The sequence below is a fragment of the Macrosteles quadrilineatus genome, unplaced genomic scaffold (assembly GCF_028750875.1).
Source record: "Macrosteles quadrilineatus isolate MER2022 unplaced genomic scaffold, UCM_ALF_1.0 Scaffold_5__1_contigs__length_97177068, whole genome shotgun sequence".
Classification (NCBI taxonomy): domain Eukaryota; kingdom Metazoa; phylum Arthropoda; class Insecta; order Hemiptera; family Cicadellidae; genus Macrosteles; species Macrosteles quadrilineatus.
In genome coordinates this window covers 57,325,794-57,347,060 of record NW_026542598.1, presented here as the reverse complement: position 1 = coordinate 57,347,060, position 21,267 = coordinate 57,325,794, and the positions used below count along the sequence as shown (strand labels likewise).

Genomic DNA, 21,267 nt, shown 5'->3' with positions numbered 1-21,267 from the left:
CAACTTAAATAAATACAACAGAAACTGAAGTGTTTACTTCCCAATACTTTGAAAAAACCAATAAAATTAATAACCTTACACTTTGAGCTAACTGTAAGTATTTAAAGTAACAACTGATTTCAAAACATGTATTGTAGCAGGGCCGCGTGAAGGGTCATTGGAGCCCTGGGCAAACCCAAGAGCAGCGCCCCCCTTTTTTCCTAGTGCTGGCGGGCGGTGGTTTGAGGGCACCCGGTGGGCGCCCGCTGGGTGCCCCCAAACCACCGGCGCCCCTGGGCATATGCCCAGTCGGCCCGTTTTTAAAAGCGGGCCTGCATTGTATGCCTAAAGTAGTTCTTTTCATCCATAGAGTAAAAGGGAGGCAGGGACGCAGGGTTGGGTCAAGGCTGCAAAATGTTCTCACTTCTAGGAATTTTTATTCAAATTTAAATTTTCCTCTTGATTTCATTTAAAATGTTCCGCAGTTAGGATTAATACACAAGCAAATAGTTTAATTTATTTGTGTCCGCCATAGTGTTACACTTTTATCAATATTTAGACAAATTTCAGTTTCACTAATATGAATTTTAATTGTTTATTGTGTTTACAGAGTATACCTCGTTCATATTTACTCCTTTGCCTGGATCGGTCCATAATTTAAGACTTAAAAGTAATATATTTTAGTTTTAGTCTGTCTCCTACTCCTGTATTGTAAAGATGTCATATAGACCAAAATAGTTCAATAACAAAGCTACACAGATCACCTCACACCATTCTACACTAATCCTTCACTCATATTATGGTTTAAAATATGCACCTAGGTGGCGTCCCCATCTCAACTTGATGAATTGAATAACTCAGTAACAATAATAATAGTAGAATAATAGGCCTATAGAAGTAATTTTGAGAGCCGAATCATAAATATAAACAATATGAAATACTTCCCTATGTGAATTAGTTTAAAGATATAATCTTCCATGACGAAAAATACACAGTTAATTACAGCCTTGGTATATAAGTCAAAAGATTCTTTTTGAAATATGCTCTTTTTCCAATCTAGGTGTGTGTAAAAACTGCCCTACTGGAGTACTGACTGCTAAACAAATATAATGGATATTGCTGTGTATATTATTCATACCAGCCGCATACACTTACTGCTTTTGGATACTTTTTATTTGCAGAATTACTGTTTGTTTCACCAATATGCAGGCGTTTAACCGGTAAGTAGATTTTTTTTCAAGCCTTTGATTTTTCTCAAGTTTGTTTTAAGACAATGGTATAATCCTTGACTTTGAAGTTATGACTAATTGGAATTCCTATTGAAACTTCTACTGGTACCAACATATTTTTGTTTATTTTAGAGTTTGCATTACATCTCTGGTCAATTGTTTGTTTTGTTGATTTACATTAGAAGATTGTTCAGACTCCAGGCTGCTGCATAAAAAGTATGTATTTTTAGATTTAATTCACCCACGAGATGTAATGAAATAGTTACCAATGTAATACCAAAATATTTAAAAATATACAATACTAGCAGAATAGCAGAATACCCGTCCTTCGTACGGGGTTGGCATATAAGTTGGTAAAATGCTAATTACAGTTATACTCAAGCTTTGCGTTTGCAATGGGGGAGGACACAGTTTAATCAAATTTGCTTCTTTAAATTTATGGTATACTATGGTATTACACATCTACCATAGCCATAATGTTCTACCACTACACCTAAACAATAAAAAAAATATTAAAAATTCTCATAAAATCGCAAATTATTAATGACAAAAAACATAAACATAACTGTAAACAATCCTACTTTGACAGTTCTCATTGCGTATCACGGTTTTTTGTTGCTGCTTAGTTCAAATTAGCTGTTTACATAAATGCAAAAGAATTATAGTGTTGCACCCTGTTGGTAAATCTTATAACTTTTTAATGCTTTTGCATATTATAGAACCAACTTTTTTAGTTGAAACAGCTGACTAAATTCTTTAATTCCCTTTAAATATGAATACGTATATAAGGTTAACATGGGGAACTACAGAGCCACTGGGGCGGAGACCGAAAGGATTTTTGAGATAAGAATATGCCTATATGTTAATCGGGAATTTGAGCTATCATCATGCCAAATTTCAAGCCAATCCGTCAAGTGGTTTATGCGTGATTGAACTTCAAACAAACACACAAACTTTCACATTTATAATATTAGTAAGATAACATGTGGCATAGCTAGCCATTTTTTTAGAAAGTAATTTAAAATTTGTGATAAAAATATCATTACAAAGTAAAACATAAGATATTCAGAACTTTAAAATTAGCAAATGTGATAGAGACAAAAATATAGTTTAAAAGCTCAACCGATGTTATTGTAGTCATTCAAAATTGACCATTGGTCCATTAATCCGGCATCTGTGATCAAAATAGATGTTAAATATAACATCCTCATGCTTCAACACTACCACACTATTAGTTATGATTCGATTGAACTCTTTTTATGTGTGATAATTCCTTATTCACTAAACCTCATATCATAAATATACATGACATAGATATAACCAGGGAAAAATAAAACTAGAATTCCAAAATAAATGCTTCTTTCAACAAAAATAACACTCATTACAACTAGTTCACCTATTAATTTTAAAATACTGTTACTTGAACTGCACCTTATATATAAAAATAGACAATACATCAAATTAAAATTATAAAACTGACACACTGGACACTTTGGAACATGTATGCAATTATGTTCAAGATCTTCATTAGACTAAACCTTAATATAAAATAATAAATAATACAAAACCATAACGTAGCTACTACTATGAAATAAAAAATTAAGTAAAAAATCTAATACTACATGAAATGGTTTATATTTTGTTTACATTTTAATAATTAATTAAAAATATCAATGGTAAGAAACAACGAAATAACCTAAGATAGTTTTATCTGATATTACATAAGTACTAATTTTTATATAAATACTAAAACTCATAGAAACATTGAATGTTGACTAGATGGACATAAGGTTAAAATTAAGATTCATTTCTTCTTAACCCCAAGTCAGTTGTACTTCGTTAGTTGTAACTTAACCTGGAACAAAAAAATTGTTTTAGCGAAAAATGTTAGTGAATTTCCCTATAGGGAAGCTCCAACAAATTTCCTGATAAGAAAGATTGACAAATATCTCCCTACAGAAAAGTTGCTAGTTCCATAGTCTTCATGGCAAGGCCTAGGATTGTATTTGATCTTTTAGCACTTAAAAACCCCAAAACCAAACAATTTATTCCTCATTTATTCATTCAGATGCCATAAAAACTCAATTAAAATAGAATTTGCACTGGTGAGTGAAAATTTAAAAACGTACATTTTCAGGAATAGCACTTTGCAAATTTTTTCCCCTTTTTTCAAAACTTTTATTATTATTTTTTATTTCATTAACATTTGAAGTTTCATAAAATGTCCATGGTAACGCAATATCTTTGGTAGTTTTTTTTTTAAAAGAGCACCTTTAGTGGAAAAACACAAAATCCTGTCACGACCATAACGGACGTTTAAATGAATATTAAAAATGGTTAATATTATTTTTATAACTATGTTTTGCTATAAACTAATTTACTTTTATGACCATTATACAATAAAAAGGTCACTGAGCTTTTGGTATATTTGGTCTTTCTAGAAAAAATTAAAAAAACTCATAAAATAGAAAAAAGCCAATAAAATCTTTTTAAGTTTGTATAACTCCGAAAAATCTTACCTGAGACCCGAAAAATCGTTATGTTTGTATAGAGGTGTGCTTCTTTTGTGTATAAAACATTGAAATATGACAATATTTTAATTTTTGAAATTTTTATGATAGAAATCATAAACGTGATGGTCAGGGACAAGCGGTACGGTCGTGAATTGTCTGGAATAATATAAATCTTTCTAAACAATCCTTCAATTATACTGTTAGTTATAATAAAAATATGTGTTTCAATTGAACTAAACTGTTCAATTTACAATTATATTAAAGTTATTGTCACGACCAAACACACTATAATCCATAAGGCTGAATTGGTCGTGAAATTACGTGTTATTTGGCTCTGTTCTGGCGGTAGCCCTGCACCTCATGTTCGAGGATACAAAGTGGACTTCTAGGTTAATCTAGCAATTTAAATATCTAATAAACAAAAATTAACACCATGTCTACTTCATCGAATGGTAACGTACGGTCATGGACACACCAAAATTACAAAAAACACAATCTTTCCTTTATTAATCTTTTAATTCCTCCTTTCGACTCGAAACGCACGGCACTACAAACCTGACGTACACCCCGAACTAGTCTCTAAAACCAACTGACTCCATCGACGCCAGGCTTCCCACTGTCGTGCTCCAAAGTTGAAAATTTTTCCCAAATGGTCGTGACGCCAAATTGAGGGACAGACTTATTTTGTCATGGTAGTCAGTTTGCAATGACAATAAAATTATAATATGCTCCTTTTATGTAAATTTAATAACCATTGATGACATAAAAATATGGCTTTATATATTTCGGCATGAATAATTAGTCTAAAAACAGTGTGAAAGTTGGAAAATGTACCCTAGGGACACGTCATGGTCGTGAATTTTGAGACTTTAAAAATACGAAAAAAATACCTAGAACATATTTAAAACCAAATAAATGTGTGTAACATGTTGCCCCCGTCCCAAAAAATATTAAAACACATAATAATAAACTACAAATCCAGTATCTACGAAGTAAAAGGCCAGGGACATGAAAACGTACGTTTTTAAATTTTCACTCTGGTACTTACTGTGTGGCATTTATCTGGTTGAATATGAAGGCTGTGTGATTGTGAAATGGAGTGAGATTACCTCTATAGCTTTGTAACTGACTAAGTCAACTTGATCTTTATCCAGGACTTTATTATAAGCCCAATCATCAATCCAGAACATCTACTTTCAGTTCTAAACCATCTAAAAGCTACTTTCTAGGCCTATTCTCAAAATCTCACCAGTTACTTTTTGGTCATGAGGCAAGCACTATAACCACTCAACAACCCAAATATTTTTTGGCTTGCAAATTGCAAATACTTTGTTACTTAGTTCTGTTCCATAATTTAATTTGAATTTCAAAGTTTCAAAGTGAATGAAAGTCTATAAACGTTCAAAAGCATACTTACGGTCTTGTGACATGGGATAGAGGAATGTGGTGACAGAATCCCTGCCTAGAGGACTCTCAGCGACACAGGTGAAGTGACCCATGTCTGACCAACGGACCGCTGAGATCATCAGGTCTCCGGAGTCTAGAACCTGTCAACATGGATCATCATTGTTACACTATGATGGCTTACGTTATCATCATCATTACGCATGACAGCAACGCCACCTACGTGCGTAGGCTGAATATGAAAGGAAGAGTGTAGATGGGAGTGAGATGATTGCTCATTGCAATCTTAGCGTTGTTGTGTAAGCTTAAGCTTTGTTACCAACCAAATATCATTTATGAAAAGTCAAATAATCAAGGATAGCCCAGGTTCTGACCATCAAAAAGGTAACTGACTTTTCTCAGGTGAGTTGAGAAATAAAAAACGGTTCCCTTTTCCTAAGATACATTCCTTTATTCACTATCAGGTCTCACAAAGCCCGTCATACAGAAAAGTTTGACATCTGGTAGACTGTTTATACTGTACATTATAATCACGATCAATTTTGACCAATCATCATCAGGCACAATCGCAGTCTGAGTCTGTGATCTGAGTAGTCAATTTGATCCAATGATGAATCCATACAAATTAAAAAAAATATATCTATATAATTAATACGCTACATGAAACTTTGTCGGTTAAACTCCTCCGCCATTTCTTAACCGATTTTATCCATTGACGTCTCATTGGAAAGACCGTGTCGCGTAGATTTGCAAACTGGCCTTACATTTTTGAGAAAATCGCTTAGGCTCTGCCCCAGTGGCTTTGAAAGTTCCCATGTTATCCTTATGAAGAACATAATTGTTTACATTTTGATCAGCTGTATAATTTAATTGCTGTTATTTATTTTTCAATACAATGAAACGCATTGAGTACATTTATTTACTATTTGAGTTTGTGTAAACATAACCCCCACGACGGATCGTGTTAGTATGGTTGTATCATAGATAAAACATACTCCCTTGTGTTGGTTGGTCTATGGTTGTATCTTCAATTTGTGATTTATCTTTGTTTTGTGTCGCTATGACGGATCGTGTTAGCATGATTGTAACTGAAATTTGTGCATTTATCGTTATTTTGTGTAGCTATAATTTGTTTTATTTTTTGTTTTAAATGCTTCCGACGCGACGACAACGAAACATAGACAGGAGGCGTAATCGTGATAACGACCGCAGCTGCAGAACAGTGGCGCGTAATAGTCTTAACTCATCACAGTAAGCACCTGACCCTGGACAATCTCAACTATTAGGTTACGAATGCGCCCTAACACTACCCCAAAACGACTTTTCGTTCTCAATTGGCCCTCTATCAATGACCTGTGTTGCCTGTACAGCGAGGCACTTTGAGAAGGATCAATACGGTAACGAAGATAAACATGGTCTGATGAGTTACACACCGGTAATCTTTGAGTTGACTCTTTTAAACTTATTGTAAATATGACTGTTATTCGTTTTGAAATAACTCCTGTAATACTTTGCAATTGCTCGATTTCGAGCAACATGTACACTAGTATCTTATTAAATTATTGTAGTGTCAAAACAAAAAAGGAGCAAATAATTCTACAAAGGTTGTTTAAAGAAAGTGTCTGTATCTAGCAGGTTACAGGTCAAAGTGTGTTCTGAAAACTCCCCTTAGGCAGTGCTATGAAATGACTACCAGTAATAAACCATTTGTGAGTAGCCAAGATTAAGGTTCACAATTTAAACTAGACCAGGATAACTGGAACTTGGGGTTTAAACTCACCTTATACCTATCGTCAGTCTGTAAGTCGTCACCAGAGATGAGTCGGTTCTGACCATCCAGCCAGTAGACCTGGGGACTTGGAGTTCCAGAGGTGACACAAGGGAGCGTTACGTCGTTGCCGATGGTCTCCATCATGTTGGGGCTCCACGCAAGAACCCGAGGTGGCGACATCATTGGCTGTGAGCAGGAGGGCAGCAGACCTGAGGCGTTGTTACCTGCATAATGAATTTAAGGTTAGGAATCAGATTCAAACGTAGATTACGTTAGTATATTGATGACTTTAAATGTAGATCTTGGTAGATTCCGTTCCCATGTTAAAGCTGTATAGCTAGTTATAGAAAAAATTAACGGGGTTGAATTAAGTCACCAACAGAGTGCACGCAATCACACACTCTCATTTCTGTTATACTTCAACTTTTTAACAAGCCAAACTAAAAATGTAACTTTTTGTAAATTTTAGCATCCTTTTACATTGACTCTAATAGTTTAAAAAACCATGAGATAAAATATAATTTAAAATTTTACTGTTACAGACTCTTGTGAGTGGCTCCTTCAACTGTGTTAAATAAAAATATGACTAAACCTGGTCCATATAGACGGAATGTCTACTTAGTGCCCGAGAGTCAATGATAGAATAAATTGACTTACATTTGTAATTACAGGTGGATAAACGTTAATTTCTCTAATAACCTAAGCTACCAGACTCCATTCATTTTGTATATTTCCTAACAAATCGTCCATTCCTTTTTGCTTCTAATCCCTCAAAAATGTTAGATCTGCCTTAGGCCTAGACATGGCGAAATAAAAAGAGCAAGCCTACCTGAGACAGAGAGTATTGATGGTAGGGAAGTGACAGTCTCGGTTCCTGATATCGCTACACAGGTGTATTGTCCTGCGTGTCTCGGAGTGACGCAGTCCAGTACGAGCCGAGCCTTGACGTTACCCAGTCTCAGGCCTCCAATGCTATTGCTCTCGTCTACACCCTGCGTACAGCATAGGTCAGTTATGAAGATGATGCTTTGAGCTGCGTACAGCATTAGTCAGTTAAGAAGATGATGCTTTGAGCTGTGTACATCATTGGTCAGTTATGAAGATGATGCTTTGAGCTGCGTACAGCATTAGTCAGTTATGAAGATGATGCTTTGAGCTACATACAGCATCAGTCAGTTATGGAGATGATGCTTTGAGCTGCGTACAGAATTGGTCAGTTATGAAGATGATGCTTTGAGCTACATACAGCATCAGTCAGTTATGGAGATGATGCTTTGAGCTGCGTACAGCATTAGTCAGTTAAGAAGATGATGCTTTGAGCTGCGTACAGCATTAGTCAGTTATGAAGATGATGCTTTGAGCTGCGTACAGCATTGGTCAGTTATGAAGATGATGCTTTGAGCTGCGTACAGCATTGATCAGTTATGAAGATGATGCTTTTGAGCTGCATACAGCATTAGTCAGTTATGGAGATCGAGATGATGCTTTGAGCCACGTACATCATTAGTCAGTAAGATGATGCTTTGAGCTGTGTACATCATTGGTTATCAGTCATGTAGGTGATGGATGCTTTTAGCCAACAGAGTAAAAGGATAGAGGAATATAAGGTTTTGATTGAGGTAAAAAACAACAAGAATATGGGTTTTCATTTTTCGGTACAACTTACTCTATATTTTTAAAACCTATTTAAAAGTATTAACTTGAACAACATTTTTTTAAATAATTTTTCAGTAATTAAGTCAATCAGTCAATCATAAACAAGTTAGAGCTCAATAATATGTTTCCATTCGGATTCAACCCAATTCTTTATTTTCCAAGACAATTGATAATCTATTCTGGAGAGGCCCCTGATTGCAATGCAGTGTGTTTGTGAGAATAAATACATAATATTTATTCTGTGATTAGATAGATTTGAAGGTTTAAAGAGTATCTCAATATCTCTCCAAACAAATAACACACATTATGTGTTGAGGACATTAGTTCTCAACCAAAAACACATTGTCCTAGGCCCATATCTCCAACACGTGCCTTTGGCTTGAATGCAAATATGTTGACAGGGGATGATTCAGTATTTATTTTATTTTATTCAATCTCACACTCACATTTCCACGAAACTAGCAAATAATGGTTTGTTGCATTGTCAATTAATTCATTACCTACTTCATGTTTAATGTACTGGGAAATTAAGTAAATACAAAGAGAAATTAATTAATGTTGTTACCTGTGAGGCTGGCTGGTTGTTGTGGTACCACTGGACGGTGGGTGGAGGGCTGCCATTGGCTTCACACTCCAGCTCCAGTCTGCCACCTACAGACACTCTGGACATGCGAGGTCCGCTGTGCTTGATACGCACCCAGTTACGAGCCTCGTACACAGTAGGGCCTGCAGCTGTTAAACATACAATACAGATCATGTTAAACAATCTACTTGATTTTGTATAACAAACTGCATATTAAATATTTAGCAAGATATTTGATGCATCGACTTAATGAAACTATCAGCCAATGATATGAAATATCAGCTGAATTATTAAAACTAGAGGTTGTCCAGGGGGCACAATTTGTTTTTCAGGATTAATTTTGCCAACAGTGTCATTTAGAGGCTTCTGATTGACTATAACGAAGGTTTAGTAATTGAAAAATTATTTTTGTTCATAGAATAAAATTATAAATGCCTCAAATTCAATTTTATATTTTTTATTATGAAATTAAACCGTCATAACCTAACCAAACCAACCAAACGTGCTGACAATGAAAAAATCTAATGAAGGTTTATTAATCGAAAAAATAGTTCTGTTCATAAAATAAAATTATAAATGCCTCAAACCCTATTTTTTATTTTTTATTCTAAAATTAAACTATCATAACCTAACCAAACTAACCAGACTTGCTAATAATGAAAAATCAAATGAAGGCTTAACAGAAAAAAATATTTCTGTTCATAAAATAAAACTATAAATGGGTCAAATTCAATTTCATAATGTTTTAATTATACAATTAAACCGTCATAACCTAACCAAACCAACCAAACTTGTTGATAATGAAAAAATCCAGTACAAAAAATAATGCTACGGGTGGGATTCAAACTCGGGTCCTTCGGATCATCAGCCCAGCACTCTATCCAATACACTACCGAGGCCGTTGGCATCAATCGAATCGTCGCTGTAATGATGTTCCCTCAGCCAATTAGAAGCCTCAAAATAATACTGCAGGCAACACTGATCCTGAAATAAAAATTCAGCGTCCAGGGGTCGAAAATTCGACCAAAATTATGTATTATGTACAGACTTCTCTATTTTCACACCAGGCTGTAAATAAAACATGTGATTGGAATTCCTCCCATGGGGTAAAAATTTGTTAAGCAAATTTCCCATATTTAGGGAATATTAGCGAATTTCCCATATGGGAGATAAGCTATTACCGTAGGTCTCATGGGAAGACCTGGTTCCGGGTCCTGAGACCGTTTAAAATCATAAAAGAGGTATAGGGTTTAATACATGGTATACATTTTTCAACTAAAAGCTTTAACACAAACTAAGAATACGGTACTGCAGTTTTATTGTAAACCTCCTGATACACTATCTAGTTCTTCAAATTTGTTAGACAATTTCCATATGAAAATGTTAACATTTGAAAAATTTATTTAAATTGGGGAGTTTGAGTTTCGTAGATCTTTTAGTTACAAAGCAATGTATTCATCTAAAAATTAATTTTGTTACAAAATTTAAAAAAAAAACCTCTTTACGCCAACCTGAATAATTTTTGAACAAGATAGAATACTTTATTTCCAAACTAACTTTAAATAATTAATTGTTTTAAAATCTTACGAAAATCTTATTAAAACACAACATTGAATACTGTATCTTTCAGCACATTGAACCTACGTTAAGATAAACTATGGCTCAATACACACTTTCATTCACAGTTCATAGAATGATGCGTGGGAATGAAACAAGTGTAATCTGAAGAGATAAAGAAGGCTGTGACAGGGTAGTAGGAATGTCCTATAGGAAGTCAGATCTCAAGTTCCCACGAAGGAATGCGTAATTCATCATATCAGGAACTGGAAGTCAACAGGAAGTAGGTTGCCATTTCTAACCGCCAAGCACAAAACAGCGCTGGTGTCGCTCATTTTATATTCACGCCGATAAGGACCAAGATTTTCGCTTGGTTTTTAGTTTTGGTTCTAGAACAATATAGGAGGGGAAAATGCGGTAAAATAATTTTGGAGAAATGCTGAAATGTCAGGCCATTGAGTTTCTGTAACCTCCAACGCTTGTCTTCGCCCGGGCACTTTGATGGTGCACTCAGTCGTGCTAAAAGCCTCAATGCTGCAAGGAGCCGGGGGTCCGAGACAGTGCAGTGTGACCCCTGGTTTGACAAGGGAAGATAATCCGAACAATATAGTTATGAATATATTTTTGTAAACAGTGTAAATTAAATTTAACCATGAATAAGGTTTTATTAGTTTTTTTTTGTGTTTTTAGACTAATTAATTTGTTAATTTAAATAGTCAGTAAAATACGGTGATATATTTGTGAGAATGGATGGGTTTTCTTGTAATGTTTGCTCATTAACTATAAAAATCTTCAACCAAAAACTTTTTCCCAGTTTCCGAAAACACCCTTCAGGACAAAATCATTATGGAAAACAAGGGCAAGTGAAACACTTAGAGAATTTGAAAAAAATCGCATCACTAAGTACTCAAAGTATTACTAGGGACTTTTTATTGGGAATCTATTTCATACTAGTGGTAACTTGCATTTAATTCACCAAATACTGTAGCCGATTCCTCAAACCGAATTTGAAAGATTCGTCATAATCTCACGGACATTTTCACATTACTATCTGGAATCAATAAACCCCCCATTACTATAACTTGTACGATGATAATCAACAAATAACGCCCGATATTAGGTCAGAAATTTACTACGCGACTGTAATAATTGCATCATTAAATAGATTAATGTCTAAAAATATCGATGATAGTGGGCTGGTGTAGACATTGATAAGTATTGTATGAATGAAGGAGTTAAAGGTCGCGTGGTGCCTGGCGGATGTGATAAGGTCCGGGCAGGTCAAATCTTATCTCAGCCCAGGCCTTATCAGTTCTGTGATCAGTTACATAAATTTTCCTTGATGCACCACGATATGTAATACGTGATACTTTTGCTGTAAGAAAATCACACGGTACTTGTGAACAATTTTGCAAATAAAATTATTACTTCAGTTCGTACTGTTCAAATAAAACTTTTAAGTGGTTCGAAAATGAAAATAAATGTCTTTTATCTCAAAAACGATGACACGATTTACCTTAGACAAACAAATTAAAAGAAAAAATGCCCTTTAAAAACATGAAACCTACAAGTATCACGAATTTTCCTGTGCTATAAAAAGGGGTTGATTATTATTGCTGGTGAATGGTCGATGTTTATTCAAATCGTAATAACAGCGCAACTAAATAAATTAACTATACAGGGCTAGTATTGAAGCCCTATTTATTTCTGATAAAACAGATGGGCTACAGTAAAATGTCTTTTTGGAGGGTAAAAAACTAACACTGGTAATTAATTGTTGTGAAAGTTAATAAAAACGGGCTACTGATATGCAGTTTTTAATTATAATTGATTTATAACACATTATGTAGCCCTTTGGGGTCTGGGCCATTTAGAAAAAAATTATAATTGCGCCAGTCGACAAATACTAAATTAGTTAAAACGTGTTTCATTTTTAAACAAACGCCAGTGTCAAAAGGTCCTCAGCTATGTTTCACAATTTCACAGATTCTAAACTACTAATTTCTTTTAAATTTGTAAATTGTTAACAACAAATTTTTTTACTAAAAGATTTCCAGTTTTTTTTTACAAAAATATCTACTTATTAAAATGCAATATAATCTGTATAAATGTGCCATATAAATTTTTTGATCTATGAATCTGTAATGTTGCGTTTACCATGTTGCCTATCCTATCAGTTAGTTGATAAAACATTATAAAGTACAACTCTTAGTGATACAACTCAAGCATATTAAATTGAAGATTTGATTAACGAGACGCTTACTAGGAAGTAAAATGTTTTATTTTATGCATTGTTAACTAAATTAGAGCTCACCAATTGTTATTCAATACTGGTTTTAGTAATAGATTATTAAAACAATAACTATAATATAAATTCAAATACTAAAAATTTTCTTCCACTAAAAATGAGTTTCTGACAACAGGGTTTTAAAAATTAGTTTTAAATGCCCTGGGGCTTGAATAACATACCTTACTAAAGAAAATGTGTACTGTTAGTGCTATTGAAATAATATTAAACTGGGTATTAATTACACAATTTCTAAAAAATTATATACAATTTCAATCAACCCCTTAGAAATAGCGTAACAACCGCATATCCCAGACCACTTTGTTTTATTTAACATTTCACGTTATAAATTACCGTAATTGTTCTTTCTTTTGAATCGGAGGAGGAAAAATATAAAGGCTTATTAATTTCCAATGTATGTATAGTAGAGTGAGTTTACGATAACTTTTCATATTACATGTTATTCTAACTTTTTTTGCTGTTCCTCCAAATTTGGAATTATTTCAACACCATAAAATCTGTATGTAAACTATAATTTTCTTCTAATATATTGAAACCGATTAAATCAGCGCACGCTTTGATTTTAGGCTATAAAATACGGTAAGAGAACAACATTTAATCGGCGCTCTAACTAAAGATTTGAGTTTTTAATTTAGGCCATAAAATACAGTAAGAGAACAACATTTAATCGGTGCTCTCAGTCAACTGTCAACTGGACAGCAAACGCATTTCAAAGTTTCAGATTTCATCATTGGATGAAAACGCAGTATCGAAAACCACAGCTAAAATAATAGAGCTCCTCGATCGTGATGTACTTGCAATAAAATTGTGATGAGGATGAGTTTTAGCGTTAATTTAAGCTAAGCGCAAAATGTCCTGCGATCAGTCTACTACTACTTCCATCGTTGGAGGAATTTCATTAGAAAATCTCTACGGTGATGTTTAAAATTTATTTGCAGCAAATTTAATATCTATCAAACTATGATAACGCGACAAAAACAATTTCAAACAAACATCGGAAGATGCGGTTTCAGTATTGTTTTTAAATAACGAAGTTCGTGAACTAGTCGAGAGCTATTTTGAGCATAACTTGCGTCAATCTTGATAATAAATCTTAGGTCTATGACGATTGTAACCTTTTAAATCGTTAGAAGATAGTAACCTGATTAACTTTCTATTTAAAATTGATCAATTCCGCATTACGCATAAATGAAAACAAAATAAAAATTTAGTTCTTGTAATCGGAGCCCGTCTTTCTTGATTGTAGATGTGTTTATTTATCTGACTAAGGGATATTTGATTAGGCCTATACAAAATCAATTTACTTTGTCAAATTGCATTCCTGATCAGAAGCTGCAGATAGTGTATTTTATCTAGCATCCTCCGAATAAGGTATCTGTAGTCGGAGAGAATTTTTTGTTTTAGATGGAACTTTGAGTGCAATTTTTAATGCGCCTCTATTTTAAACTGAGTTTAACATGTTTTAGGTGCGTAAGTACAGTTTACATAAACAGAATTACCTACCGGTAATGTAAAAAAAAACTGCCGTGTAAGATTAAATAAATTACAGTATAAATATTGTTAAAAGTTCCCCACAAAATATAATTTCTACCAGTAATCCCCATTAAGCATGTAAAGCATGACAGCTAAAAACTAAACTTATCATACATAAAAAAACGTTGGTCAATATCATAATTTTCCACCGTCATAGCAAACCTGGTTGTCTTAGTACCTACTACATGTCGACCTAGTACATGTCAAATATGTTCAGCCAAACTATGAACTACAAAATCATGAAAATGGCATTATGCTGTTACTAGTGGATCGAAGTAAATATATTGGTAGGCCTACCCGAAAATTGAAATGAGCTCTAACTGAAGTCCATGTCGTGGTTGGATATTTAAACTATTTTAAAATGAAAAGCGAAGTATATGAAGGGGGGAAGGGGTAATTATGCAAGGGGGGTTAATGTAACCGAAAGGGGTCCACTTAAGGTCCTTCGATAATTTACACTCTAAACTATTGATTTCAGCTAGATCGCTGTAACCATGCCATGAAATATTTCAACAAAATGTTCTTTTCCTCAAAGAAGTATTATTACAGTCAAGAATTCGAGTACTACCACCGATTAAACCACATAGACCTCGTGGTAGGTATTTACTATTTAGTGAGAATAAAATAGATTTCAAACATAAATCCGACACTACACGTGTACAAAAACACGCATAATTAAGAGTCCCTTCGAAAAAAGTGTTTCAAGTTTTTTGCCAATAGTCTGGTCGGGTTTCCTGTAGCGTTGACGTCATCGCCATTTGTTTCCACGCCCTCGGCTCAAAGGCCCGCCAGAAGGTGGCATTCGGTCTCCGATCCACGGAACGGTCGTTTTTGCCGCGTAATGACCGCGCTGACTCATTGGTTCTGAATGTTAGGAATTCCCTGTATTCTGGTTGGATACTATAGTCGTGTACTTTTGATCTTTTGACTGTAATTTTGAGGAACCACGTCGATGCTTATAAAAAAGTTTTTCATCAAAATTGTATCTTTACTTACAAGTATTCTCTCATGTCTTTAAGGCGTATTCGTTTCGCAAATTATTTTGAAATTTATATGTATCCACGAAATTAATTGACGATTTATAGTATAAATATTTTAGCTATCGGCATTTTACCAATACTGTAGTTACAAGAAATAGTGCAGAGAATTATGATAAAAAAATATGGAAATACACCGTAGCTGCAAGGATACAAAATAATGTTTGGGATGAAACCATATTGACTATTAAAATGTCAATGATGAGACCAACAATTCTATAATTTTGTCAGAACTTAAATAAATATCTAAAATAAACAGGATTTTTTTTCTAGATTAAGGGACTTAGGGGCAAAAGATAAATAGTTGACTAGGAATAAGTTTATCAACTTACCACCATATTTAGCTACCGGCGAAAGCGAGTTCTGAAAAAGAAAACACACTTTATGTAAACCTATTTTTAGGTAAAATCGTTTTTTACATAACAAACTGCAGAACCTTATCACAATGTGTCTTAAAATAAAAAAAATCATAATTCAATTTTAGCATATCTATGTTCTCACTATTACCAGGTTGTAAGGTTGTGAATATTGTGTAGGAACTAAGCATGCAAAGCTAGGCTAAAATCTAAAAATTCCCTTTTTAAAATTGTCTTAAAATTATAATAGCTGTAACGCACAACACAAAACTATCTTTTTACCATACAAAACCCTTAAATTAATTTTAAGCTACATATCCTCACAGACCAACCAATCTCGTATGATATGTTTATGATACTCTGGACAAGCACTAATTATCAACAAATTATTTAAATTTAAAACCTTACTTTGAATAAACCGGTTTTGGGGAACCGTGCGGCAGATAATGATGAGAGGCACGTTAGAAAAATGATGTAAGAACGAAATTGTTTCAGTAATATCGACCAGGCATAGAGAAAATGTATTATTATACAAGTTTTACTAAATAAAACAAGCAAAAGGTAAACATGAAAACTGTAGGGGAAGTTTTCACTTGACGTTCGGTAAGATTAATTTTTTCACTGAACACAAAAATGTAAGTTATTCATCCCACATTATTTTCACCTGACGCAAGCATGATGTGAAATAGGAAATAGGGTTAGTTGAGTTCGGTTTTAATTTATGCAAGTACATACATCACAATGCGTACATAGCCTTATAATTTACTGCATTTAAGTAAACTACATTGATTTAAAAATGTAGAACAGAATACAAGGATAACTGCCAGATACATAACTATTTATAGTTAGGTACAAACATTTTAGTACAAATAGTAGTCACCAGGACAGAAGCTAGTCTTACAATTAATTTAATCAAAAATATAAATCGTAGACACTCCAGTAGCATTTTAAAAGTACATTGAATTATGTAATTATATTTCAAATTGCACCTTAACAATCAATGCACTTCGCAGTAGGTGCAATTCATTTATTACAATATATACATCGACTAAATTTCCATCCATTTTCTGAAAAAGAGTTTCCACGTGAATATACAGTCGTAAATTAAATTTTACCCTCCACAGGTTAAAATAGATGTTTATTGATCTTACGTAGGGTTTTTAGTAAAACAAATTAATATGTTTATCTTTTAAGTTTCTACAAATGATGTAAGCTAAAGGTGTGGCAAAATCATCATGACAAAAATGCATTATGAAACCTTCCAATACAATTTATTTTGCTGAGCAGTTTATTTATCAATTAAGATATTCTAATACAAAAAATAATGAAAATAAATCATACCTCGTCGATGAACAGTGGAGTCCGGTAAGGTATTCTTGCTGCGCTTGCGTAGAACAGGAAAGCTGCCACGAGGGGTAGCGCGCACGGCGACATCGTCTGTAGACAGAAAGTGAGGTTAGGAACAGTCTGAATCTCTCACTAGCGGCGTGTCGCGGACAACTGACTACCGAGTACTGCCGCTAGCCGGTAGAGACCGGTAGTGGTCAACAATGGTGTCTAGCGGCCCAGGGCACAAAGTGATGTATATCCCAGAGTTGGAGTGGTGGGGATTAGTTTGACACCCTTTTGATTTGATTTGAATACTGAAGAGCTTAAGTAGACATATCATCATTATGGGATAGCTGTAGATCTAGATATTTTTGTTAACAATAGGTATACCGTAGTTGGGTGAACAGAGTGTGTTTGGTCTAAAATGTGATTTTATTCCTTGTGATGTTTGAACTAATTAACTTTCTTGTAACCTTTTGTAAACAGTTACCTTTTCTATGTTATATTAATTTTTTAGTAAGTTATAATGTTTTATCTATGGTAGTACGAAGACACCAGTGCAAAAAAGGGGAATGACACAAAACGTGAATTTGAGAAAACGCACGAAAATTTGAGAAAATTTGATTAAGTGTTTTCAAACGCTCCTAAAAGAAATATTTTACAGTCACAGTACGGAAGTGTTTCTGGAAGTCAAATGTTCGTTATTTCAAATAATTTATACTTGTGCCAATAGGTCAAAAGCCACAATGTTTGCAGTGTCTGTAGGTCAAAATCAACATTCCTCCTTTTTACCCTGTATGTCTATAATTAAAATAGTTATATCTTTGGACATTCCCCTTTCTTCCCATGGTGTCTTTGCAATCACACCAAATACTGACGGAATCGAACCATTGTTAGTAAATGGAACTAAATCCTTGTTTTCTATCCTCATCATGTTTTAAACCGCACAGTATTAAGTTTTATTTCCCTTTTATGTTTCACGCATGTGTTATTTAAAACAAAAAAAAACTGTTCGACCTTTGTCACATTACTATCTAAAGTCGACCTTTTTTACATAGCTTCAGAAATGTATAACCCATTGAAGATGGCGATGAACATAAACGATAGGCCTACACATTTTCAAATAAAAATTAATAAAGTAAAATGAAGCCTGCATGGAGATGTATACGGAGATGTACACTCATATTGTGCACCGCGTCGCTAGACATATCAGCTGATCATGTTGTATTGTTGCATAACCCAAGTGAGTGAACTCGACGATACCTACGTCATGTATTTCGCTTTTGAGAACCAAATCTGAAAATTAGGTCGCTTTCGTATGGCATTGTTCACTTATCAAGAACTAATTTCGTGGTATGTGCCAATTAATGTTTTAAATATGTCCGTTGTTATCTTCAATATTACTGCAAATGATAGTCAAGTACTCTACTAGTAGGAAATAGGAAATAGTGACCATTTATATTTTAATGATAATTTAAGTGGACTTTGCTTAATGATCACCCGTAAACCTGAAGCTACCGAATGAGATTTTAATGTTTAATCAGAACAAATTAAGCTTTATCATTTGGAAGAAAGGGAGAATATTGACAATACGTTTAAACTACATATTTACATTGTAACTTAAAAGCCTATTTTCCCATGTCCTATTGACTACTGTACCGCTTGTTCCTACCTTGCAGTACAACTTAAATTTACATTGATAAAATAAAATAAAATACTCTTCTTCAGGATTCATCAAATAAAAACTTCTTCATTCAAATAGAATAATACTTCGGTTTATAAAATCCTCATTTCCTTTATACATAAATTGGTTCAAAAATAGAAGTATAAGAATAAAACCCTGAAAACAAACAATTGATTTAATATTCTCTAGATATTTAGTTTAATAGTTTCTTTTAAAAATTTTCTTTTAGAGCCAAATTTATTTACAATACATAATTAACCAGAATTAAACTTTTATTTTTGGGCAAGTTCTAACTTTTTTACTATTTTTAACAAAAGGTTTTAATTATTCAAAATGATTGTTTTGGTTGGCAAGGCAAGATTAATTTAGGTCTACTTAATAAAAATAAATTTACTCGCCCAAATTGGGGTTTAACCAAACACATTACATAAAAGGTACAACTGAAAGATTTTACTTAATTAAAGTTGAAACAGCAACGAACTGACCGAGACACATGGTCACCGGGCTTATATACGCGGAAGATCAGCTTCCAGAACATTCTACCAAAGATGAAATCTGATTGGCTGAAGCCATCCTTGCCTTGCCATTACATGTTTTGCTCAACTCGACTTGCAATTTGTTGAACTATTGTTCAATATGGTACACTACAATCTGACTGTGGTTAAACAAACAACTGAAGGAACAGCTGGGGGTCTAGTGGACCCCAAATAAAAAAAGGTATAAAAAAGTGTTTGATATTTAACCCCTAAAACTTTAGACGTAATATCTATATTCATTTTCCCATATTGTTACCAGTACGTAAATTTTATGATCCTACCATGTCATTTTATTAATTTGAAAATAATAGTTTGAACCCTTAATTTTTTCATGATGAAACGTAATAATGGTGTTAAAGAGGGGGAAATTGTAGTTAAAAGGGGACTGTAAACGCCTATATTAATCAATGTTAACTTTATGCAGCATATCTTAAAAACTATACAAGATAGAGACATAATTTTTTTTTTCATTAGCCTTTTATTTAGTATGATACATGAAATTATTTACCTAGGTTAAAATTTCAATTTTTACTGGAATTTTTAAATTTAGTCTTTTTTCGATATTTTTGGTAAATAACAAAATTATTTACAATATTGTTTTTTAATGAAATTTAAAATTACCATGTAGCATACTAGCTAATCATATCAGGATACTGTCATCAAAATTTGGTAAGTCTATCTTATATAGGAGCTGAGAAAACTTACATCTAAGTTATAAAATATTCACTTTCGGAAAGAGCAATTTAATAAAAAACACGCTTGGGGCGTGTGAGAGGCTCGCGAGGCCCTCGAAACGCTTGTTATAGCTTAATAAACTATATTTTTACAGGTGTTCTGATTTTTTCCTGTAAAAACTAATCATACCACAGAAAAGAGGAAATTTCAAAGAATAATAACATTAAAAAAAAGAAAATTGATTTTTTAAAAAAATTTTCGAGTCACAGTCCCCTCCGGTGGTATTTAAATTGGAACTTTGGTTTTGACATCACCACTACAAAATTGAAATTTAAAATTTTGTAACATTTGTGGGAAAATCTGGTTTTAGTTTATTTAATCAGTCTAAATAGTTTGGTTTAATAATATTTAGAGAAGATCTGCCATAAGGCATTAGAGTAATGTGAGTTTTGTATTTATCATTTAAATAGGGGCTTAGCCCAATTGTATTATAAAGTTGTTGATTTCTTATTTACACTGAGGACATTTGTGCCCTGATTAACAGTAATAGGGGTCGGCTTTATAACAAAAGGTAATACAAGTTTTCCAATATTTTATTTTTGCTTATTGTGATATATATATACACACATTGATCTGCAGGTAAAGATTCCTGACAAGAGGTCAGTAGTTATACGGTAGAATATATTATATGTGAAATAAATATAAACAGTTTTTTGCATGTCGTGCGATTATTTTTTTCCCTATTGAATTTATATGTTAGTTTTTCAACGAAATAAAAGTGTAATAGTAAGCTTATCATTTGAAAATTAAATCGTATGGGTAGATTATTTCATACATGCATCAGTGCCTCATTCGATATATAAACACAATTGTGTTTAAATGTCGATGTATATCATTCGTACTACGTAGCCTTATTAGTTAGCCTAGTATTCAAGAAAGATATTTTTTTCAAACTAAGCCAAAATTGTTCTAATTAAATTTTTTTTCTGAAACCAAATGAGGATGTGTAGATATTTTATATAACAGATTTAAAGATCAACATGTTCGCTTCAGTGTCCTCTCGGTTGCAAAGCACGGGCACAGCAGCTAGTTTATTTAATAAGTAAAGTTAATGCAA

At 33.4% G+C, this 21,267-nt stretch overlaps 1 protein-coding gene across 1 annotated transcript; it reads right to left on the bottom strand.

Annotated features, from left to right (window-relative positions):
- Nucleotides 1-2,550: 2,550 nt before the first annotated feature.
- LOC128994493 (neural/ectodermal development factor IMP-L2-like) lies at nucleotides 2,551-17,416 on the bottom strand. Its single transcript, XM_054419083.1, has 7 exons — nucleotides 17,268-17,416; nucleotides 15,903-15,933; nucleotides 9,118-9,284; nucleotides 7,726-7,888; nucleotides 6,906-7,120; nucleotides 5,139-5,268; nucleotides 2,551-3,063 (listed from the first exon to the last, which is right to left on the bottom strand). The coding sequence occupies exons 1-7, from the start codon at nucleotides 17,358-17,360 to the stop codon at nucleotides 3,059-3,061; spliced, it is 804 nt and encodes a 267-aa protein (XP_054275058.1). The 5' UTR covers nucleotides 17,361-17,416; the 3' UTR covers nucleotides 2,551-3,058.
- Nucleotides 17,417-21,267: the final 3,851 nt, after the last annotated feature.